The 26,115-nt window shown below is 45.4% G+C and overlaps 1 protein-coding gene across 1 annotated transcript in view; it reads right to left on the reverse strand.

The window, feature by feature from the left end:
• APLF (aprataxin and PNKP like factor) overlaps positions 1–26,115 on the reverse strand; it is a 172,804-nt gene that overhangs the window by 113,618 nt on the left and 33,071 nt on the right. The window contains exons 3-4 of the mRNA XM_066594839.1: positions 14,099–14,265; positions 3,940–4,099 (exon numbers count right to left, since the gene is read on the reverse strand). Of these exons, the coding sequence (XP_066450936.1) occupies positions 3,940–4,099; positions 14,099–14,265 (327 nt within the window). The remainder of the gene's footprint in view (positions 1–3,939; positions 4,100–14,098; positions 14,266–26,115) is intronic.

The following is a 26,115-nucleotide window of genomic DNA, read 5'->3' on the forward strand; positions in this document are numbered from 1 at the left end:
CACACACACACACACACACACACACACACACACACACACACACACACACACACACACACACGGAAATTCCGCGGCGGGATTTCCCGCAGAATTTCCGCTGCTGGAAGCCTGTATAGGATTGCGTTAACAAACGCAATCCTATGCAGACGGCCGCGATTTGGCCGCGCGAAGCCCCGAACAGAAATGTCACTCACCCGCCGCCGGCTCCTGTCTGCGCATGCGCCGGCTGCCCGGCAAGCTGGCACATCAAGCAGCCGGAGTCGGCGGGCGGGTACGCGCTGGTCCCTGCAGGCGCTCGGGTTGGGTCCCGCGGCGAGAATTCTCGCCGCCAGATCTGACCCGCCCGTCTGCAGGCGGCCATATATATGGTATGAATGAAGTTACTTTTATTTTGTGGGTCAATGTAATTATGGCAATACCAAATTTATACAGATAAATTTTGTATTGATTTTTGCGGGATAATTCGTAATTGGTACGATTATGGGTAAGTGTGATATTTTGATCTTTTCTTTATTGCTTTTTCTGTGAAACAGATGAAAACAGCGACATTTTTTTAAAATTGCACTCACTTGATTAATATACCAATTGTATTCTTCGGGTCAATACAATTATGTAAACACCACATTTATTTGCACTGTGTGTGTGTATTATATAGTAAAGGAAGAGTATGAACCCTTACACAATTAAAAGTATAATTCTATAGAAGACCAACTGGAGTCTGAAGAACGTGCATCTTTTAGTTGGTTAAGAATAGGGATGGGTGAGTATACTCGCTAAAGCACTACTCGCTCGAGTAATGTGCTTTATCCGAGTATCGCTGTGCTCGTGCCTGAAGATTCGGGAGCCGCCGCAGCTGACAGGTGAGTTGGCTCCCCGCTCCGCGGCGATCCCTGAATCTTCAGGGACGAGCACAGCGATACTCGGATAAAGCACATTACTCGAGCGAGTAGTGCCTTAGCGAGTATACTCGCTTATCCCTAGTTAAGAACTGTAGAGTAATAGTAGGAGTGTAGATTTGGTGCTCCAATCCTCCTTGGTGCCGGTAAAGAATAGACAGAGCAGCCCTGGGTTTTTTACTATTCCATATAAAATGTGAGAGCTGTGTTTGGAATTTTCTTATTACGGAGTGAAGAATTGGCACAGCGATTGTGTGAAAGTAATATAGAGTTTGGGGAGGAATTAGCATCTTGTAAAGTACAACACGACCCAGCCAGGAGATTCCGTGGCTCCAGAGAGGATTTAATTCTATCTGAACAGAAGACAAAAGGAGCAGGAAGTTTACAGAAATGAGATTACCTAAAGGGGAGCAAAGTTTAATCCCCAAATATGGAATGTTATCTTGTTGCCAATGGAAGGGGAATCCAAGCTAGATGGACTTCTTAAGCTCTTATGAAATATTGATACCAAGAATTAACGATGTGCTGATAACATTATAACCGGAGATTTGGCTAAAGTTGTAGAGAGAATTATAGGCTTCTCTCAAAGATGGGAGGGGATACCGAAGTATCAATAGTACATTACTCGTGAATAGGTAAGCGTTGCGAGCTTATTTATTAAACAACACATGGGTGGAGGAGTGGATAGGCCATCTGTCAGGTTGTATAATTTAGAGTAGAAGTCACTGAATCCATCCACATTATGCTGGGGGTGAGTGATCTCAGTACCCGAGCTTCCAGATTTATAACGATATGGGATTTTTGCCTTGGGTTGTCTGTGTTTGACTTTAGTAGCCATTAATTTTGAGGGTTTATTATCAAGAGGAATAGAACGAGGCCCGATTGAATTTTAATTAGAGATGAGTGAGTATACTCGCTAAGGCACATTACTCAAACGAGTAGTGCCTTAGCCGAGTGTCTCCCCGCTCGTCTCTAAAGATTTGGGGGCCAGCGCGGGTGACAGGTGAGTTGCGGCGGGGAGTGGGGGAGAGAGAGATCTCCCCTCCGTTCCTCCTCCCCTCCGTTCCTCCCCGCTCTTCCCCGCCGGCCCCCGAATCTTTAGAGATGAGCGGGGAGATACTCGGCTAAGACACTACTCGCTCGAGTAATGTGCCTTAGCAAGTATACTCGCTCATCTCTAATTTTAAGCCTTTTTCGTAATCTTCTAAAAGCAACTTTCTACGCCCATCACGTAGCCTAAGACGTTGATTGTGGCAAGAATTAGAGGGAAAAGTTGGTAAGGCGAATTCAACCTTATTAATTTGCACAAGAAGGTCTTGTTTTCTTCTCTTATGTTGGGAGCCAATTTTGATCAAGATGCCACGTATGAACGCTTTATGAGCATTACGGATCGAAGAGTCCGTTCCCGTTAGGTCATTAAAATAGAAAATATTCTTCGAGTCTCTTGATTATCAGATTGTTATAGTGAAGAATTTTCATAAGCCGTATATTCTTTCTCCAGGACTTGACATTATTAAGTGGAGTGTCTAAGGACACAGTTAGTGTAATAGGGGAATAATCAGACCGAGTAGAGGCGCCAACTGAAGAAAGAGTAAATTGACGGAATCATCCATCCCCTCTAATAACCAAAACGATGTCTATTCCAGAAGAAGATTTGTGCTGGGTGAAGAAAAACACATATTTTCTAGAAGAGGAGTTTAAGCAGCGGAATGTATCAGACAGGGCTTGGATACCTTTGGATATTTTTTGTGGCAAAATTTAGGGGTAGTGAGTGAGGAAAAGTGTGTCTCCTGAATGCAGAGGATATCAGCTCTGTAGCCTATAGCCTCCTTCCATACTACAGATCTTTTTAATTTGGAATTAACCCTTTGCAATCCAATTTGGGATTCAGGGTTTCCTAGGGGACTCAGGATACCCGTTGAGCGCAAGGCCCAATGTCAGTGCAGACAGAACTAGAAGCGGACAGCTCAACATTGCAGTGGCCCAGTATAGTACTGCAGGCACAGCTCCCATTGAATTCAGTGGGGGCTGTGCCTGCAGCACCAAACCAGCTCTAATATGGACAACTTTGCTTTGTATGCACTTTCATGTCAGACTGTCCCCCTGCTGACATCCACAACCAAATTTATCAGACATTGGCAGAAAGGTTTAAACTTTGATGCCATACTGCCAACATCCACTTCCAATGTTGGGTGCCAACATAATAAGATAGGAGGCATTAGTATCAGAGCGACGCTCGTAAAATGAGGCTGTCTTCAAGGGGCATAAACGTTTAAAAACATCAGTCCCATTCCCTTTAAAACTAATCTTTGGAGGCACACTGATCTACAGAATGTCAAGACATGACCATGTGCTCTTAGGCCAATTTCACATCTGCATTGGAACGTCTGATCGGAGGTTCCGTCTCAGATCTGGTTCAAAATACTGGAGGAAATAGGACCGTATGCAAAGTTCAAAAGCCAGGCAGCTGAGCAGAAACCAAACGGACCCCATTACAGTTAATGGTGTCCCTTCAGCACTGTTCGATTCCATCCTGAGACGGAGCCGTTTGGCCGTGGGGATTTCCCTTTCTTGCTCTCCGACTGGGTAAAACCACCTATACTTAGGCCTCCTGCGAGAATTCTTGCAGTGGGATGCGAGCCGTGCCCATGCAGTGACCACTGCGGCTCCTCCGCTCTGCTATCTGCCAGCTGCCGCCCAGCTGGCACATGCGCAGGGCAGAGCCGACGCGTCACCAGTGACGTTTCTGCGCGGGCCTCTGCGAGGCTCACAAACGGAAATAGGACATGGCGCAATTGGTTTACCGCGCGTGTTTTCATGCGGTCAAATTGCGGCTGTCTGCATAGGATTGCATTATCTAATGCAATCCTATGGCAGCGGGCACGGACGGAAATTCTACGAGAAATCCCGCCGCGGAATATCCGCCCGTGTGCATTTGGCCTTAAGCTGATCTGTTCCATCATCAGGAGAGTAAATATTTATTTATTTTGTTATAAGAACATTTATTACACACACTCTTTGTAGAGTACAAAGGCATACATACCACCGTGCTGCAGGGCTTTCTATTAGTTTTTGTGTTCGCTGCAGTTAGTGATGACGGCCCATGTTGGAGGGGAGATGCTGCTCTTGTTTCAGAGGATACTGGTGAGCGAGGGGACGAGTTGCCATTTAATTCACTTTCTTCATCGAGCCCACAACTGTTCCTGCAAATATTAGAAACAGTCATTACCGTTTGAACAAAACTCATAAAAGCACAAATATTTGGGCCTGAACCGACGGGAGTATTTTCACATCTAATGTGTGCAATGTTAAAAGGGTTGTCTGATTACCATACAACACCCCCTTCCTCGTAGCACCCGCTGTGCTAAGAAAAGGAGCATTACTTACCAGTCCTCTGCTGCCGCGACCCAGTACTGCAGCCTCGCTGTGGTCCCAGTGTTTGTTGTGGCAAATTATGCAACTGAAAGTCAGGTGATCGCTGCAGTGTCACCATTCGGAACTCCTGATATCCTGGTGCCCAGGATGTGAGTGCTGATACCGTGAAAATGAGCAGTGGTGACATCATCTTCTGGTGACATCATCTGCCAAAACCAACACTGGGACCACAGTGGGAGTGCTGTACTGGATCGCAGCAGCAGAAGGCAGGTGAGTACTGCTTCTTTTCTTATTATAGCATAGTGGGTGCTAAAAGGGGCATGTTGTCCAATAACCAGGCAACCCCTTTAAATACTCTTCTATAAAAAAAGATAGATTATAGAGGTGATACCTTTATTGGCTAACCATAAAAATTATATTTGCAAACTTTCAAGGTTACTTGAGCCTCTTCATTAGCCTGGTATATCGAAAGAGGCCTAGTAGCCTCGAAAGCTTGCACATATCATTTTTCTGGTTAGCCAATAAAGGTATCACTTCTACAATAATTTTGTCTTTTTTTTTATACAAGACTATTTAAAAAGGCCCACTTTGAGAAAAACACAATTTTCCATCCGTGAACCCCTCGACTTATTTCTTTTATATTTATCACCGAGACTGGCTGCTCTATTGTCAGAGGCCTCTGCAGCATGCCCCATACAGCAGTACTGCTCTAGCCAGCAGATGGCGCCATTTTATAATGGCAGAAAGAGAAAGCCACCTAGGAAACTGTAAATCCAAAATTGGATTGCAAAGGATTAAATCACCGATGGGAACCACTGAAGGTAAAACTGAACTTTTATTAATAAAAGATATTTAAAACTGCGTAATCGGATGTGTGTTTTTATTTTCTATGCACTCATACGGAGATATGTGAACTCCTGATATAGGATCAGTTGCGTGACTATATATTTATAGAGCTATCAACTCTATATATGTCCGCTACACACTTGTCGCCATCTGCCACATTGATCAATGGTGTATTGATTATAATAAGCTCAGCGCTGAGTATAGAAGGCGACAGATGGTAATATTGTGTAACAACCAGAGTTGTTTAGTCTCTGTTGTTATTGACAACCATTTAGAGGAACCAGGTGATGTAATAGCCAACCGGGGCTATAAGTAAAGCAGATTGGTTTTACCTATAATCTGTGTACTCACTGGCTCTCAATATGAATGCCACACGATAATAATGAGAGGAATGTGTATTAATGATTATCATTCCTTTCTGATTAATACTGATCCTTATCACATAATCCCCAGATCCGAATTCACGATTCTGTTTAGATAAATCACTGGGCTACTTGTTTTATTATGACCAGTTATTCAGGGTCTTGCTCAATAGGGAGACCATATTCATGCAATCGATAATCAGGCATGAAAGGTCACTCCTAATAGAAGGGGAAGACGAACGAGCTTGGATTTAAATGTTCATCTTCTCCTAGAGCCATAACTTTTTCATTTTTCCATTGACATGGCCATATAACGGCTTGTTTTTTGCGGGACAAGTTGTGATTTTTTAAACAGGGGGGAGGAAAAAAAGAAATGGGGAAAAAAGAAAAAAAAAGGGCCATGTCATTAAGGGGTTAAATAATGTATTAACTTCCTTCTCTGGGTCACTACGACGCATAGATACCACATGTATGATTGTATTTTTGATTTTTTACAAAGTAAAGGGAGACAAGTGTTTTTATTATTTTTTTTTATTATTTTTTACTTTTTTTTTTTTTGGCCCTTTAGGGGACTTCCACAGGGACCCATCAGGACCCCCTCATCCCATTCCAGGGGGGTCCGATGGTGACAGCCCTTTACATGCTGCAGTCACATAGACTGCCGCATGTAAAGGGTTAACACAGCAGAGATCGGAGGTTTTCTCTGATCTCTGCTGTAAGAGCAGGTATCTAGCTGTCCTCTGACAGCCAAGCGCTAGCTCTCCCTGCCACAGAGACCATCGGCTTGCTTCTGACAAGCCGATGGTCTCTATGGCAACCTGTAAACAAAGCAGGAGATTGCCGGCATATCGGCAATATCTTCTGCTGGTTTTTCAAAGTCCTTGCTTTGTTCTCTGTGGGTCTGTGCAGGCAGAGCACAATGCCACAGCTTGTGGCATTGTGCTCTGCCGCTCCCATAGTGATACATAGCCCGGAAATCTTCCGGGCTATGTCGCTATGAGCAGTGGAGCTCGTCCCGGAAAATTTCCGGGCGTGCCACTCAAGGGGTTAAATCCAAGCTAGTTCGTCTTCCCCTTCTATTAGGAGTGACCTTTCATGCCTGATTATCGATTGCATGAATATGGTCTCCCTATTGAGCAAGACCCTGAATAACTGGTCACAATAGAACAAGTAGGCCAGTGATTTATCTAAACAGAATCGTGAATTCGGATCTGGGGATTATGTGATAAGGATCAGTATTAATCAGAAAGGAATGATAATCATTAATACACATTCCTCTCATTATTATCGTGTGGCATTCATATTGAGAGCCAGTGAGTACACAGATTATAGGTAAAACCAATCTGCTTTACTTATAGCCCCGGTTGGCTATTACATCACCTGGTTCCTCTAAATGGTTGTCAATAACAACAGAGACTAAACAACTCTGGTTGTTACACAATATTACCATCTGTCGCCTTCTATACTCAGCGCTGAGCTTATTCTAATCAATACACCATTGATCAATGTGGCAGATGGCGACAAGTGTGTAGCGGACATATATAGAGTTGATAGCTCTATAAATATATAGTCACGCAACTGATCCTATATCAGGAGTTCACATATCTCCGTATGAGTGCATAGAAAATAAAAACACACATCCGATTACGCAGTTTTAAATATCTTTTATTAATAAAAGTTAAGTTTTACCTTCAGTGGTTCCCATCGGTGATTTAAAACCTCGACTTATTGCCCTTCACATACTGGACATCTCCGTATATTGCAGTCACTTCCATGCAGTGCAGCCTACTTTCTGACACTTGATGCTGGGATTTGTCCCGGGTTTCTCTTTCACCTTTTAGTGCAATCAATACCTATGATGCATCAGCACAGCATCACACGAGCAGCTAGAGGGTGTACCATCTCTGCCTGCTGGGAGGACACGTTATCATTACCTTATATATTCATCTAAATAAGCTACAGCCAATAAGTATACAGTCATGAGGATGAGCTGTGATCTCCTCTATTATAGCTGTGTGACAGGAGATGTATGGTACAGTCTATCACACAGGATTATGCTAACTGAAAATCTAACGTTTTGAAAGGAACATAAAACCAAGTAACTCTCAGATGCTCAGAGTGAGATGACAACATCCACCTAAGAAGAACTGCTTTTCCAAAATAGTGTTTTTTTCCCTTCTTCTAAATAGGTACAAAAATTATCAATATACGGTATATTTATAAATGTCAGAGTCCCTTTTTATGATACACAGCCCAAAATCTCCAGTACAGACATGAAATGAGGAACGCACAATAGTCACTTGCTAAATTCCCGGCATTACAGCACCCTGCTGGTGGTCTTCATTCACATTCCAGGAAGGATGATGAACTAGAATGGCATGTGACCACTTAGGCAAGCAAATACTTACAGGGTTCAACACTGCAGCCAATGGCACAGTACGTCATAGCTCCTTGAACGTAGATGAAGACCGGCAGGGACCACCAAGGCAGTGAAAAATTTAACAGGTGAGTATTTTACTCTGTCTTTACGCTGTTTTCAATAGCTGACACCAAGGACCAGTGGCCAGGATCAGAGTTAAATCTGATCCTGGCTGTTAACCAGTTAGATGCTGCAGTCAGTAGAACAAAATCATAAGGGGCCACTTGTTTGTCATGGCAGCCTCAGAGCTGCCATGGATTTTTGTCTATTAAGTTCTGTGAAAGCAGGGAAGAAAAACAAAACTGGCCAGGGCCTTAAAACAACCCTCTGGTTTTGAGACAAAATTTTGTCCCAGGGCATAGGGTAGAGTGGGGTATATTACCTCTAGTTCTTATTCTCTGTCGCCCCTCAGATCCGCCAGTTTTCGGATGCATTTTCAGCCATCCAAGATCGCCCAAAGCAATTTTGTAGTCACCTAATGCACTGCTCTCTAATTGGCCATGGCTGATCATGTGAGCACCTTTGACCAATCAGACAGCAGGTATTAGAAAATCTGAAGATTGCATCGGCCATCTTGGATAGTTCAAAGTGGCATAGAAAGTCAGCGGATTGGAGGGATAGCAGAGAAGAACAATTAGGTCTTAGGACAGAACTGCAACCCAAAACTGGAGGTTCGCTTTAAGAGGTTAAGAAATTAATCAGTACAGAATTCTAGTTTTAAAGACACTTTTTCTACTTTTCAGGCTTCTAATTCGTCAGGATATATTACTGTGGTTCAGAGATATACAGGAAGGCATCAGTGGCCATCTAGGACTCATACATCAGACAGCCATATGGAACGATTACCATAAAAAAAAAAAAAAAGGAAAGTGCCCTGGTGCAAGCACCGAGTCATGACTGACTCCTAGGGGGACGTCACATCGTGACATTTTCTTAGCAGACCGTTTTTGTGGGGGTGGTTTGCCATTGCCTTCCCCAGTCATCTTTACCCCCATCAAGCTGTGTACTCATTTTACCGACCTCGGAAGGATGGAAGGCTGAGTCAACCTTGAGCCGGCTACCTGAACCATGCGGGGATTGAACCCGCAACCGTCATTCCTGCTGCCCTAACACTCTGCGCCACACGAGACTCTACATGCAGGACTACACAGCAGATTTGTTTTCTCGTATCGCTCTTCATGATTATGGCGGGAGGCTTTTTATTGTGTTGACATCACGGTTATTAATTAAGCGTTTTCCAGTAATAATTAGGATGTGTGACGAGTATAAGCATCGTGTATATTAGACCTACCCACAGTTACATGCATCACACGCTCCCCATGTCACCGCAAATACTAACAGATACTCGCTCCATGCTTCAATGACATGATTATACCAAGACACAAAGTGTGATAAGTCGTAATGAGGGAGAAAACAATAACGAACCACAACGAAGAGATGTAAGTGCATAACGAGGACTGCATAAATGCCCCCAGTATCCGTCTCTGATTAGCTTTTCCTTGGACTGCGGTGATTTCTTTAATTATTGGAAGCACGAGAGATTTGCATACACTAGAAGGGCTAATTGAGCAGAGATTAAATGTTCCTACGTAATTAAGTTCTCTCATCCAGCGCTAATGGCTCGCTGGCAAAATTACTGGTGGAGAGAGAAGTCCAAGTCTCTGGTTCGGATTATACGACGGAGTTATTGGTAAAAGGTTTTCCTAGAAATGTGTAAATGTCATCTTCAAAATGAAAGAGAAGCGACTCTTTAAAAGGGACCACATCACCATTAATTTTACTAATTAAAACTGGATAGAGAAGCAATTTTCCATTTTCTAACCCGTTTTTTTTTCTGATTCTAGAATTTTTTATTCTGCCTATACGTACATGACTGGGGGGGGGGGGGGGGGGGCGGCCATCCTGCCTGAACTACATTTAACAGCATCGACAGGATTTAGAGATGTGCTTTACAGCAGCTTCATGGGCCATTCACAGAATGGACAGGAGGGGGATCTACTAACCTTGTATGGGAGATTGCTTTAGGCATGATGTGTAATCTGTGTAGGGGTCATTTTGCAGGGAGGGGAGTAGATAGTCACAGTTTATACCTATTGTGAATGGTGGGTTACGGGTTATCTACATATAAGTGTTTACCTTTCAGTGTAAAGGTCCCTTTAATCCCTTAACACTAAAGGACTTACAGTTACGCCCTGCAGCTTTGGGGTATGTATGAAGGCACAGGCAGCTCTCGCTAATTAAATGACGGGAGAGATGCCTGTGATTGGCTGAGCACCTCAGCCAATCAGAAGCAGCTCTTTCAGCAGGCAGGGATTTTAAATCCTCGCTTGCTCAAAGAACTGCATTACCGAGCCAGGGCAGCGCAAGGAGGACGTGGCTGAGCCCCGACAACTGAAGGAGAATGAGTATTTTTTTTATTTTTAACTCTACTTTGCTTTGTTTTTCAGCTGGATCCCCTACTGCATCTGTCATCTGTGACAGCTTTGGTAGGGAATTCTTTTTTCCCTGCAGGGAGGAAGAATTCCTTTGCTGCATCTGTCAGCAGGGGACTTATTTTTCCCCGCGGGGATGAAGAAAACATCTGCCGCATGCGACAGAAATGTTCTTCATCCCTGCGGGGGACACGGCAGCGGCGGACAGGTAAGTATACATATATATTTTGTCGCTTTTCAGGGAAGAGCTTATATTTAAAGCTCTTCCCTGAAAAACAATTACAGGGTTCTGGCAGACCATTGCCTTCAATGGAGCCGCCGGCAGCAGCCGCGGGTCTATTGAAGACAATGCGTGCACTCCCTATGGTGCATGCATGCCCTATCATTGCAGGCGCACGCCTGTAAAGCACGGAATGTGAACACACCATAGGGAATGCATTGGTTCTAATAGAAACGAGTTTTTGTGCGCGCAAATACATGCACAAAAACATCCTCGTGTAAAGCTACGCATTACACACCGCAGTTACTTTTATGGCATGTAAAGGATTAAACTGACAGGATCTGAGGTTACTCCGCTACAGGCCGTTAGAGCAGGAGCCTCATTGACAGTAGTCAGCCAAGTCACTGCCTTAAGATGTACGTGGCACAGTGACAAGAAGGTGTGGAGACAAGGGATCACCATTCTCAGGATTGGTGGAGGGGTCAGTGGTGAGATCCCAACTAATTAAAATCAATAAAAAGTTTGGAAAAATATGTTAAAAGACAAAAAGCATGATTTATATGATAGGCCACTTTCAGATGACCTATTACCTTTACACTAAAAGGAGAGTGGATATGTTCTCATACTATGCTCCTAAAGGGTGAACACCCACTTGCGGTTTTTCAACGCTGTGATATCACTGCGTTTTTAACACGAATGTCAATGGGACGCATCGCAAGTTGGTGCTCTGCAATTTTTGTGCGATGCGTTTTTAACATTAGAAAGTCCCATTGATAATCGCGTTAAAAAAAAAAAAAAAACGCTGCGATATCGCAGCGTTAAAAAAACTCAAGTGGGGATTCACCTTTAGGCCTTAGTCAGACGGGCGTTTTTTGCCGCGATTTGCGCATGCGCATGCGTCCGGCGATTTTATAAAACCATTGCTTTGCAATGGTATCGGACACATGAGCGCTTTTTATGCGCTCGTCCGATAAATTATAGAACAGAAATCGCAGATCGCACCTATCTGCGATCTGCGATTCCTGTTCTCTTCTCTATATGCGCTCAATGGGGCCGGCGGCAGCAGCGCCGACCCCATTGAGAACATATAGTAGATAAATCATTCTTCTCTGCCACAGCTGTAACAGCTGTGGCAGAGAAGAACTATGTTTGCCCATTGAATTCAATGGAGCCGGCAATACAGCCGACTCCATTGAAAGCAATGGGCTGCCGGCGTGCGCGGGGTGAATTGTCAGGAAGGGCATAAATATATAAGCCCTTCCCTGCAATTCATCCAGAAAAGTGTTAAAATAAAAAAAATATATATATATATATATATATATATATACTCACCTGCTCCCGGCAGCCGGAGTTCCGTGCGGCCGGCTCAGTGCTGAGCCAATCAGGGGGCAGGTCTGACTCACACCCCCTTCACACCCACTGCAGGACGGCCGCGCGGAACTCTGGCTGCCGGGAGCAGGTAAGTATATATATATATTTTTTATTTAAACACTTTTCTGGATGAATTGCAGGGAAGGGCTTATATATTTAAGCCCTTACCGACAATTCATTCCACACTCGCCCGCAGCGCATTGCTTTCAATGGAGCGGGCTGTATTGCCGGCTCCATTGAATGCAATGCGCGGGACAGCTCCGGCCCGTTTCTAATGAAACGCGGCTAGGAGCAGATTTTCGGGCGATTTTCGGGCAACGGTCACGCGATTTGCGGATGCGCATCCGTCATGCGATCCGCAAATCGCGCGAAAAAACGCCCGTCTGACTAAGGCCTTAGAAGGTGTTGTGCTGAGAGCACACCACTATTTATATCAACAGTCCGCTTGGGACCCTCCACTAGGACCCTAAATGGAAAGCTGCACAGTTAGAGAGACTCCTGGTTCTGGCAAACCCTCTGCTGTCCTGATATTACAAGATGGCAATTTACGTGAACACCCATCCTGTAGCAATTCCTCTGCAGGGGAATGTCCAGCAAACCTCGGCTTCCTCCAAAATCAACCAATTAACAGGAGTGCCGATATTTGCATCAGCTTACAGGCACAACCACTTTAACCCGCTTAAGGACCAGTGTGTTATAGTCTGTAAACCCTTTCCAATCCACTGTCTGACGTCTTCCTGCATTCTGATTGAAGCTTGTACAGCTCCAATGTCAGAAGACGTCCGACAGGGTATTCTTACCGTCTATCGCCAGCCACTCTGTCGGAGCCTCTCTGGCACACACACACTGGCTTTAACCAGCAGATGGCACCGTTGTATAAAAGCAAAACCAGAAAGTCTTTTAGGAAGCCCTGAATCCAAAATTGGTTTGGAAAGGGTTAAAGAAACAGAGACTTTTTAGGGATTTTACTCATGTGGTGGTTTTACTGCCCTGTATTTTTTTCTCCTTCAGCTGCCAAAATTATTTGTGCTGTGTTTTTCCCGTTACATATAGGGCTATTTTTTAATACCTTTTTTCACTGACTTTATTTTCTGCTTTTTGGTTTTATTAGGGGTAAAAGGATAAAAAAATGAGGATTTTTTTTTAAATTTATAGTTATTTTTAAAATTAGCACATTTACACTAAAATAAAGTACGGGAATGGACTCCTTATTTTGCTTCGGCGTTTTGATATATAAATGTGTATAGTTTGGGATTACAGGGCGCATTTGGTGACGGTTTTGGTTGATGTTGGATCGTTTTCATATATATATTTTTTTTTATTCTGTAATTTTTTTTTACTTTTTTTTTTTTTTTTACTATCTAGGTCTCTCATGACATCATATAAGACCTCTGGGGGTCATTCACAAGGTCATTTTTTTCCCCAAAACTTTTCCACTGTAGCTGGGGCATCCATGGGAGCCCAGTTACAGGGGGAAAGCAACCCCCTGTAGCGACATCAATCGCTAACAGAGCTGATCAGGGTCTGCTAGGACCCTGCAGCTCTTCTGTGACAGAGGGCACCCGGTGGTCATGTGATCGTTGAGTCACATCGGTGAACTAACATATTCACTTTTTAGTATATAAACCTCATTGAGTGCTACGTAGCCTGGAAAAGAAAAGGCAGAAATTGTTAAAAACCACTTCTACCTTCTTCTACTAGTCCTCGGCTGTGTCTGACAGCTGAGGACCCGACCTGCTCTATCGCAGGAGCAGAGGCTTTAATCCTGTGCTGTTTTTTTTACTATGTGCTGGGATTGAAGCCCAGGACCAAGCTCTGTAAATTTACGATGCTTCGTCCTTAAGGGACGAAAATATATATATATATACACACACACACACACACACACACACACACACACACACACACACACACACACACACACACACACAAAGTTTTCTGTTCCAGAATGTAAAGTTGTAAGTCTCTGAAAGTTAAGCAGGACGACCGATCTGTTAAGATGGATTCCGGATGAGGAGACCGATGCGTCCGCATTAAACTCAACATTATTAATGAAACCTAAAGAAAATAAATCAGAATGATAAAGAGGATAATAACGTTCCATCTCTGCGCCCGTGTAAGGTTACAGAAAATAATGAGTTTGTCATTGTAGCACAATACCGCAGTCATTACTTTACCTCAATGTGGCCTCCTCTGAGGGATTATTTGTAATGACTCGAAAAGAGTATTTGTCTGGCAGAAGAGCGATGCAGTCACCCCGACGCAGCCAGCGCCATTCATTCCTTTCCAAGGGCACAAAACTGCCTTTTCCACCGGACTGATAAAAACACGGATTCACGTGCGTCTGTAAAAGAGGACAGAGAGAGGTCACGTCAAGAGGACAATTGACACATCCTTTATACATACAGCGGATATAGAAAGTCCACACACACCAGTTACAATGCTAGGCATGATAAAAAAAGATGAATCATTTCAGATTTATTTCCAAATAAGGGAGTTGGAACAATACCTCTGCAGAGATATTGTTCCATCTCCCTTATTTGCATATTACCCAGAGGAGCATGCATGGCCTTATAAGTCTTCTCACCATCTAGGTGCTCTCCCTAAGGAAATAAGATAGCGTTCCTCACCCAGATTTATTTCCAGCTTACCCGTTATCTGTACAATTTCATTAAGAAAAAACCGGAACCTTTTAGGGTGGAAAAGAAAAATAACAAAACTAAAATAATCGGCTCAGTGCACAAGCGAACTAGCCCAGATCTACTATTGATGACCTGTCCTGAGGATTTGCCATCAATAACGGACAACCCCTTTAAATAGCTTTGAAATCTAAATAGTTAAACAGGGTTGTCCAGTTGTAAACTCTTGATGGCAAAACCTTATGACAGGTCATCAATAGCAGATGATTGGTGGGGGCCCCAGGTGACAGCCACCATCTCAGCTGTTCACCAGATCTGCATGCTTGTGTACTGAGCTAACTTCCGCAGGACACAGACAGCTCCATTCTCACTGCTGGGGCCAGACTTTGTATTGCAAGCCAACTTCCCAGTGGAATTGCATAGGAACATGGCCTGCGATACCAAGCCTGGCCACTACAGTGAGAACAGAGCTGTATGTTTCCTGCAGAAATCAGTTCAGTGCATGAGCACATTGGCTCAAAAATAGCTGATAATTGGGTCTCTCAGACGATGGACCACCGCCAATCTACTATTGATGACCTAACCTGAGGTTACAAGGGAAGCTTACCTGCAATACGTAGCCTGGCCACGGCTGATAAAATGCACTGGCCTGACAAATAGCTTGTCCCGAGTGATGGATTACCCACTAATCTACTATCGATGGCCTATCATGAGGATAGGCCGTCAATAGTTTACAACTAGTGATGAGCGAGCATACTCGCTAAGGGCAATTGCTCGAGTACCTGCCCGCTTGAGAGAAAAGGTTCGGGTGCCGGCGGCGGGCAGGGAGCTGCGGGGGAGAGCGGGGCAGAACGGAGGGGAACCGCTCCCCCGCGCCGGCACCCGAACCTTTTCTCTCGAGCAGGCAGGTACTCGCTAAGGGCAATGCTCGCTCGAGCAATTGCCCTTAGCGAGTATGCTCGCTCATCTCCATTTACAACCCCTTTAATTCACTAACAAATAATTCTTACATTTTCTAGGAAGTTGTCCCGTTCTTTATAAATTAAAGAATAGCTGGAAGGAAAGGATTCCCTGCAGCACCTACATAGGCATCATCAGGGGATTGGGCTTAGTGAATGCAGGCAGACACCATGTCTAGTTTTTATAACCTTGTGCATGACGTGGTTGGTTATCGATGTAGGACTGTACATACAGGGGTAAGTGTCCATTACTGATGGCTCCGCCCATCGGACTGTTCAGTGAATCTTTCCAAATAAAACTACATATCAATCTGCTCGGCACCTCCTGCAGCTTGGATAGTGGTCATAAAAAGTGGTCATAAATTAGTTGGGAAAAAAGAAGGTGCAGGAGAGGAGAGAGCAGAGGGAAACCGAAGGCCCATTTTCACGTAATGATTATTGTCGCTCAAAATTCGTTCAAAGGATCAAAAGTAAGTGATGATTTTGCTTTTAAAGAGGAGCGTTTAAACCTAACGATTAGAGATGAGCGAGTATACTCGCTAAGGCACATTACTCGAGCGAGTAGTGCCTTAGCTGAGTATCTCCCTGCTCGTCTCTAAAGATTCGGGGGCCGGCGCGGGTGACAGTTGAGTTGTGGCTGGGAGCGGGGGGGAGAGAGGGAGAGAGAGATCCCCGCCGCTCCCCGCCCCCCGAATCTTTAGAGACGTGCGGGGAGATACTCGGCTAAGGCACTACTCGCTCGAGTAATGTGCCTTAGCGAGTATACTCGCTCATCTCTACTAACGATCATCGCTAGAAATGGACGTGGCGTCTGGCATTTCCGTTGTGTCGCTTAATAACGTTTACATGTAAAGATGAGTAGACGATCGTTTGATCGGAGGGCGTGTGCATTAGTGAAAAAGATCAGCAAGTGTGGCTTGGCCTATGAAAGTAGGTCTAATTACGGTAGGCGGGTGCAGAATTTAAGTGCATAAAAAAACAAGCCGCTTTGTGAATTGACATTTGAAAGAATCTCTAAGTGTCAAGTTCACAACAATGTTTTGGCGGAAGAAGTAGCGAAACCAGCTGACGCCCAGAGATAGAACCTTGATTTAGATGCCGCGACCTTTGCCTGCAAAGTAACAGATGGCGAATGTATTTTCGATCCTCTTTGTAGCTGTTGCGATGTACGTCAGAACGGCCGATGATTTACCAGCCAATGGTTGAGCACCAGGAGGGCGTGTAAAGAGTTGCTTCGTTCGCCCGCCAGCCAATTGCTCTGCCTATTTAGACGCAAGAAATTACGCCCAGCCAAACGATAACCCCTCCCCACGAATCGCCGAACTATTGTCATTTAAACCAAGCGAAAAGAAACTGCCGACAGACGGATTTTATGCGGACTAATGATGAACTAATATTGAATGAAAAATGCACGACCGCTTGCGTTTACATGTAATGATTATTGCTCATTTTCAATCGTCTGAACGGATTTTGAGCGATAATCGTTGCGTGTAAAAGCGCCTTAAGTCATCAGTCCAGCCTCACTGAGATCTCCTACTAAGACTTAGTCCTCCCTCACACACACGGCTTTTTACGGCGTTCAGCGCTGCGCCCAACGCGGTCAGTGGCTCCCATTGTTTTCAACGAAGCCTCTCCCACAGCTGCAGACAGCCGCTTGAACACGGCGCTTTTCAGCGCTGCCCTATTTTTGAGCGTTTACTTTCGGCCGAAACCGCAGGTAAAATGTTTTCAATGGTTTAAATTGCTGCACTTTCTGCAACGCACATGTGAGGGAGGCCTTAGGCTGCGGCTTCTCTATACAGTGATATGTAGAAGTTGCAGAACACAAACTGCTACATTTGTAATGAAACCTTATTGCAAAAATGATTGTCAGCCCAAAAACATATATTTAAGTGAAAAAAAATGCACTTCAAAAAGGTGTCTATAGCCCTTAACCCTTTCCAATCCACTGTCTGACCTCTGAAGACATTTTGATCTAAGGCTGTACAGCTCCGACGTTGGAAGATGTCTGTCGGGGTTCTCTTACTGTATATTGCCAGCCTCTCTGCTGTCGGAGCCTATCCAATGTGTCACCTCATGCAGTACTGGCTTTAGCCAGCAGATAGCGCCGTTGTGTAACAGCAGAAAAAGAGTAATTCCCCCTAGGAAAACCAGGATACAAATTGGATTGGAAAGGGTTACTAAATCACCATTCAGAAGGACTAGGACCCATATACTTCAGTATGTAGGCAGTAGTATACAAGATTAGATTTTTGCAGTGGGTTGCAGAGTTTATTCTCAGGAGAATATTTTGCATATTAGACTCCTTAATAAATCCTGACATCCCATAAGTAATGATTATTACATGGACAAGCTGATATAAGCAGCATCTACAGAGAGTGGCCATCTGTCTATATAAGGGCCGTTGTCATCCATCAGTTACCTGTACATTTAGCTAATGTACAACTATGTGATCCATCAGTATCCGTCGTCGTGTCCTTCTTCTTCAGCAGCCACCGCTATCTGCTTGTTTAGACCTTCAACGGCATCTGTGTAATCTAATGTACTTTCTCTAACCACTTTGGGAGATGTAAGCCTTGCCAGCGCTGCTCGATATTGCTTTGTCAGCCGAGACCGGAGCAAGAAATCAGTTACGTTAAATGTGTTCAGCTAAGAGGAAATTCCTCTTGAAATGAAGACGGCTCTCGATGGGTCCGGGGCCGCGGTCACACAGATTACCAGAATCCAGAGGAGTATTCTTACTTTATTATATGGTCTTACTACACATAATAACTCCATGCAGAATGTGTTGCATCTTTCCTTTGATAGGAATTTAGGAAAGTAATGAAATGTTCTATAGATACAAGTTCCATCCATCTAAGCCCCGATTTCACAAAAACACCGATGACACGGGTGTGGGAACAGCAATAGAAAATCAGCTATTGCCTTTCTTCTCCACTAGGCTAAGTATCCTTATGCTGCTTCTTCCAGTTGAGATGAACACGTGCTGCACTATCTGCACATGCTCAGTAGTGAAGCTCCTACTTCCCAGACCAGAGGAAGGCGTGACTTGGCAGTGGGCATGCCTGCGCTTATCTCAGAACCGCCAGAGAAAAAGCGGAAGACAGTAGAGCAGACCTAAACTGTCAATAAACTTTGGATAAATCAATATTTCAGTGTATTGTCCAAGTCGGAGGTTTGTCTTACCGACTCCACAGCCCAGTGGCACTTCCACTTCATGGCCAGCTTCGACAGCAGGTCAACTGGTGTGGAGTCTTCCTCCCGCCTCTCTTTGATGGCAATTGGCTTACTTATGGAAATCAGCCTAACAGCGAGCTCACTGAGATGACATCACCGACAACCAGAGAGAGGTCCATACCATGTGACCCCATAGGGGTATCAGACTGAAGGCAGAGGTGTCAGCACCGCTGGACCTTAACTGCCTTAGGCAAGTAATTCCTTCCCTGCATAATCTCTTTAAGGGTAACCTATCATCAACTATAAGCATCATAAACTAAGTTATGGTGCCTATAGTTTACGTGACATGGAGTCCGGGCAGCCTATTTTCAAACTCACCCAGTTTCCAGTTCCTGCAGTGTCCCCTGGTGGAGTAAGCATACGCACAGCAAGCTTGGCTCTTTTCAGAAGGCTGGACATGTGCACTTTAGTAAAGATGAATGGGAAATGCACGGGCACAGCCTTCCAAAAAGAATTCTGTCAACAGGGTTGTGTTTTCTTGCGGGACAAAATGTAGATTCGACTGGTACCATTTAGGGGTACATATGACTCTTTAAATGCTTTCTATTAAATTCTCTCTTTGAGAGAGGGGACCTAATAAGCGTATTTCTGTCACTATGTATTCATCTTTTCTGATGGCTTTGGGCGTGCGGGTATTTCCTTCTAGAGGCAATGATGCCAATAGAGTGTCGTGGATTTCCTTTTGTGTCCAACGACTTACTCAGTTAGGAATGTTTACACCCTTCCAGATTAATTCTGAATTGATTATGCGCATAAGAGGATTTCACACTGACACAGGTTCAGCATGTATAAGCTTCCTCAATTCTCCTTTATTGTTGGGCGCGCAGCCTCTTTTAAAGAGTTTAACATATCTGCCCATCTGGGCAGGTCAAAGATTACATAGATACAACGTATTGTTTAGTTATTGGACAAGCATCTTGCTATTCTTCCATCCTCCGGTCATCTGCTATTGGCCATCAGGCGGTGGACGAGATGAGTGGGTTGTCTTGGACCCACGTGTGGTTCCTCCGATATGATTGGATATTACATCATGAATTAGTAATTGCACAAACCTCCCATATTATTTGCATAAGTTTCCAGTAAAACTGCTTGGGTTATTATTGTGGTAGCTTTTTTCAGACTGCGGTTATCTATCTCTGATTTTTACCTTTTCTAAAGTTGCAAAACAGATGGAAAAATATAGCGTGTCTATGTTAAATATTATCTTGTCAGCAAAGTTTAGGGAACAGAAGTTTCATTACAGGAAGTAGAGATATTGCATAGATGTAAGAACATATATCTATATTTGTATCAGAACAGAAGGCAAACATGGTAAAGTACTGTCATTTGTTATACAGAATAAAAACAGATTCATTGTCCACTACAAAGGTCTACAGTCCAGAATATAGATATATTGGGTTTCCACCACAAGAGACTGCCTCTACACTGCGGCATGTAATGCTGCACACAACAGTTCTCTTAACCCTTTCCAATCCACTGTCTGACCTCTGAAGACATTATGATTTACAGCTCAGATGTTGGAAGACGTCCGTCGGGGTTCTCTTACTGGGGTCACACAGGGCGGATTTGCCGCGGTTTTGCCGCGGATTGCCGTTGCATATCCGCACTGCGGCAAAACCGCTGCGTTTGCAGTGCAATGCAGCACAAATGAGATTTGTCAAAAAGCTGTTCTCACAGGACGGATTTTTTCCGCACAGCCGCAGTGCGGAAATGCAACTGCGTCGCGGTTTTAAAAGATGCAGCATGTTCATTCTTTGGTCGTTTCCGCAGCGCTTTTTTGTCCATAGACCTCTATGGACGCAGCCAAAACCGCACCAAATACGCGACAAATACGCGACAAAAGTAAAAAAGCGCTGCGGAAAAAACCGCTTGCAGATTTTTCCGCACGAAAATCCGCAGCAAAATCCGCAAGCCCAAATTAACCTTTGAAGCGGTTTTGCCGCAGAAGCAGTTCTTCTGCGTCAAAACCGCAACGGAAAAACCGCAGCAAAACCGCAACAAATCCGCCCTGTGTGACCCTAGTACTGTATATTTCCAGCCTCTCTGCTGTCGGAGCCTATCCAACGTGTCACCTCATGCAGTACTGGCTTTAGCCAGCATATAGCGCCATTGTATAATGGCAGAAAAAGAGTAAGCCCTCTAGGAAAACTAGGACACAAATTGGATTGGAAAGGGTTAAAGGGTTGTATCAAGATATAAAGTTATCCCCTGCTGGACCCTCACGGACTCCCCACGGCCCATGCGTGCAGGGAGCAGAGGTCGGACACCGTCATACTACTCATGATCCCACCAGAAATTGCTGCGTATGAGCGCTCGGCCATCTCCAGTGCTACACATGCGCGAGCTCTACTACCTTCGGGAAGAGACCATCGGGACCCCTGTTCTCAGGATCCTGAGTATCCAAGCAGTCGGACTAACACTGATCATAAAGTCATTGACTATTGAGTGCATAGGGGCCAACTTTAGATCTCGGTACAACCCTTTTAATGGAAGATAATCCTAGTACTGTCCTAAAACAGCAAGTACCGAGCAACATGGAGACCAAGACCAGGACCGACTTCAGTTATGAGAAAACAGAGAAAGAAAAGGGAAGAGTAAAAGAAAAGGAAAAAGGAACAGAAAAAGAAAAGAAATGATAATTCATCTAAATTGTAGAAGGTGATATTAAGAGGGTATTCCCGTCTCATCTTTTTATAGCCGATATGGGGAACTTCTGCCATAGCTACTGGCCACCTAGCCTACAGAAATAGCCAAGCGCCCGGCCCAGTTGGGCGTTACGGAAACGGCACTGCGCTAAGTGCTCGGTTCTTTCCGACAGGTGGTCGGAACACAGTTTCTGAGTTTTCCCACCTTGGCCATGAAAAGCCGAGATGTGAATATTCCTTTAAGAGACAATTTCACATTTGTGAGCTGGGAAAGATGTTCCTACGTAGAGAATCTTTCAAACGGTCAATGTACTTCGTACTTCTCCAGATGTAACTCTACATCCAAGATCTCACACAGCGGGCCCATAAAGTTAGGAACATCTACATTTCGCACACATAAAGCCTTGAAGATCTCGCTGCACGCAATGTGTTCCACGCAGTCACATATTCTTGTATGTATGGAAGCCCTATTGTTTGCTCATACGTTACACATGTAGGCTGCATTCAGCTAAGCGGGAGTCGGGGAGCGGAGAGAGCGCCGTCAGCGAGCGGCCCGCAGGAGGCTGTTTAGACGCGATTGCGACTATTAGTAGAAGGCTTCAAACTGCAGAACACAAAAGACACGTAAGAAATCAATAGAATTCGTACTAATGGTTCAAAACTGTTTTAAAGTGTGTCTTGAGCACATAATGGAACATGTGACTCTTTAGAGCCAGAAGTAGTAGACTGCAGGAGGCAATTTTCTGTAGCTACAAATTACATCAGTCTTTACATCTTGAATAGACGTTGGATGCCCCTCGCCTGGTTTATACCGCTAAACGTATCCAGAGATGAATTCGGCACAGGTGGAAAACACTCTGGAGCAGGCCTGCACAACACGCGGCCTGGCGAAGGATTTCTGGCCGCCCGGGACTTTGCTGTCAGCATGCTGATGCAGCCACTTCCCCTCTTGCTATCCTGACTTGCACTGTGCCCTAATATAAAAGCTGCTGCAGCGGGAAGTCAGGACCTCGGGCAGCCATGCATGAACGCAGTACAAACAAAGGTGACTTGGACTTTCAGCGTCCTGACGTGAGAGACGCAATGATGTCACCAGGCCAGAAGAGGACTCTGTGCCTGGCATGTGTTATCATGCGGCAGTTGCGGCTCCTTCCGAGGCGGCAGCGTGCTGGGTCCCGCGGTCGGGACGCGTCCCCCCTTCTTGTGGTCCGGCTGCCGGAGGCACGCGTGCCTGGCCGTCGTGGTGCTAGTGGCTCGCGGTGCACGTGCTCGGTAGCCCTGGCAGCCACGTGCGTGCACGCGCACCTGGGAGTGCAGCTGCCGAGCACGAGCTCCCTTTTGATGTGCTATGGGGAGTGGGCTGTCTCCCTCTCTCCGCCTCTGGGCGGAGGCTTCTGTTTAAAAGTCTGGCAGTGACTGCAATTACTGCCAGTTATTGGTTTCCCTCAGGTTGCTAGCTAGTCTGCATCTGTAGGTCTCCTGCCTCTGTCAGCTTGCCTGCTATTTTGTTACCATCTGCCAGGTTGTTCCATCTGCCTCGGTACTATCAGTATTGTTTCGTGTTGGTATTTATCATCTGCTTTTCCTGTCGGTATTCTACCCATTTCATCTAGGTACGCCAGCGTTCCTTCTCGGTCCCTAGATAGCGTAGGGACCGCCGCCCAGTTGCCCGCCTAAGGTTAGCCAGGAGTGGAGGCAAGTAGGCAGGGACAGGGGTTGCAGGTAAGATTCAAGGCAACCCGGGCTGGCGAATCGGTACTGAGTAGTGTCTGGTCAGCTTGCAGCTTGCTGTGTGTGTAGTGTCCTGTGCTGCCTGTTTAGTGTCTTGCTAGAATAGGGACTGCAAGACACGAGGAGCCTTGTCGTGGCCTTGCAGCTTAAGTTCATTAGCCAATGTACAAACAAATCCCTCGCTTTTATATTCAGCTTTACCATCTGCTTTAGCATGCAAGGTTGTGTTGTAAGTGAGTTTGTGCATTTAATGTGTCAGTTCCACCTGGTTGCGAATATCACCCTTTCAGGGAGAGCAGGGCCAAGGTTCCAGCGTGGGGTCGCCTTTATTGAGGCGATCGCTCTGCTTGTAGGTAGGGCCTTGTCATCTTCCCTGCAGCACAGGGTCAGTTTCCTCTAACCTGTGTCTTCGGGTCACGTTCGTGTGGGCCTGGTGCTTAGTTGCCCACACGAACATAACATATCCATATTAATATTATAAATGCAACAGTAACCTTTTCACGGCTAAACTGCTGAAGTGATTTTGATTAAATTTGACAGGAAGATAGCTTGCATCCTGAGGAAGGACGTAGGCAAGCTATCTATAGAGTTCTCTAGGGAGCGCAACAAGACAGAGGTGGAAGGGAAGGGGGTGTACATCAAAGGCTATGCCTACACAAACGGGCAGGCACGTGAGGTCGCTGCCGCACGTATGCCATTATTAAGCTAGCAGAGATACCTGGCGTTGTCGGGATTAAAACCTGAACCAAAGACACATTAACATGAATTGAGATTTTAAAGAAAATCTGTGTTGCCCATAGCAAACAATCACAGCGCAGCTTTTATTTTACCGCGGCTGTGTAAGAAATGGTTTTCTTTTGCTAATCGCATTTCCTATCCATTTTTTGGTCTTAATATGCCACGCAAGTTAGGTCTAGCACGTAGTTCTAGCAGAGCTCGAGCTGCCAAAGTTACTAGAACCCAAGAATCTGATGACCGCGCCGAGGCAGGAAGGCACCAACAAGCTGAAGGCACCAACAGGCTGCTCTTAAAGCAGTAGAGACCCAGGAGCAGTCCCAGGCCCGTCGGACTTTAGATTATGAGTGTCAAGCGTCTCTTAGAGCTGGCTAGACATTGGAGCAATCTCAGGGCTGCCAAACCTTAGATGCTGAGCGTCACGCGTCCTTTAGAGCAGCTGAGACCCCAGAGCAAACTCGGGCCCGTCAGATTTTAGATGCTGAGTGGATTTGCCTTTTCAATTCAAAAGGCTTCAATTCCCTCTAAAAATAGCATTTGCGATGACGATCAATAAGGCTCAAGGGCAAACACTTAAGGTAGCGGGTGTACGTTTACAAACAACATGCTCTTCTCATGAGCAACTGCATGTGGCGCGATCATGTGTATACAGCCCACAAAACCTTTCTATCCTAGCAAAAGAGGACAAGAACAAAAACGTACAGAACTGTGCTGACCGCAGATTGCAGTTACATTCCTTTCACGTTTCGATATACAGCGAAACTCATATTAGATTTTTAAAAATACACAAACTCCACGCCGCTGAAGTCACGGATAACAAGCTAGCTTTAACATAACCAGATTTGTTCTCATGTTAACGGTCATTTATCTTCATTATATATAATGTGAATGTTGGCGTTCTGTCAAGTGAACAAAGTACACATATCATCACCGCAGATTTCAATAAACCCCTCCCACAGCGCAGTTGCCAAACATTTTTTCCAAATTCCCCAAAACAGCTTCCGTCTCTGATAAACCCGAATCTGAACCTATAACAAACATATAAGAGGTTCCCGCGAAATACTGTACAATTACAGCAAATAGATGGCATGGGCTTAGGTGGGAGCCAACCGTGACAGATGGAGAACACCAATTCACAATATTAACCCCTTACATGCTGCAATCATTTGTTAAGGGAGGTTATACAGGGTTATTGCTGCGGAAGGTGGACACCGGCTTTGGATTCCGCAGCAAAAACCCGCCTGCGTGCATGAGGCCTTGGAGTCAGCCATAGCAAGTGCTGGCATGTAAACCACCAAATAATACACTGCAATATAACCACACCCACTAAATGCTACACCGCTATCTCTCCCCTATGTCATCCCCTCCTCGAAAGTAACTGCTGGGTGCTCACCCTTCTTGATAAGCGCAGAACATTCACCTGTAGTGAACTACAAGCCTCTGTAATAATAGCTTTCATTGATCTCTATCTTTTAGTCCTAGTCCTTAGGGCTGATGCCCACGGCCGGATTTCTGATGCGATGAAGCTAATAGCTCAATGTTCACACTGCAGCATTCTACAGCATGAAATAAACCACGGCATGTTCTAAATGCCGCGGGAATATGCGCAACCGGCTTCCAGTGTAGTCAATGGAAGTCGGCCATCACGCTATACTTCCGCTGTAACACAGCGGAAGTATCGCGTGAATATGCAGCTCCGCCCACCCCTGGCCGCATCATCTGACACTGCCGGCGCGTCACACGCTGTACTGCGCATGTGCAAAGGCCCTCCATGCGGGCCACGTACGGAGGATCCGGAGTGGTAAGTATGGGGGTTTTGAGGGGGCGCCGTGGCTGCAATATTCTGCTGGCAGAGTCCGTCACGGCCATGGTCATGAGCCCTTAAGGTGCCCACGGCCTTGACGGGTTTCGCAAGCGGAATTCCGCAACGAAGTCCGTTGCGGAGCCCCCCCAGAGACCCCATACTTGCCTTTGGATCCGCCGCCCGACGTTCCGCATAACGCTCCTGCGCACATGCGCAGTAGAGCACATGACCCGCCGGCAGCGTCATATGACGCGCCCGGCGGTGGGCGGGGAAGCGTTTTCACACTATCTTCCGCTGTGCTACAGCAGAAGATAGCGTGATGGATGACTTCCATTGACTGCAATGGAAGCTGTACGTGCGTACGCCCGTGACAAATAGAGCATGCCGCGGGTGATTGCGGGCGCTTTCACGAGGCAAATTCCACCATGGAATTCCGCACCGTGA

This window comes from Eleutherodactylus coqui, chromosome 3 (genome assembly GCF_035609145.1).
Source record: "Eleutherodactylus coqui strain aEleCoq1 chromosome 3, aEleCoq1.hap1, whole genome shotgun sequence".
Lineage (NCBI taxonomy): Eukaryota > Metazoa > Chordata > Amphibia > Anura > Eleutherodactylidae > Eleutherodactylus > Eleutherodactylus coqui.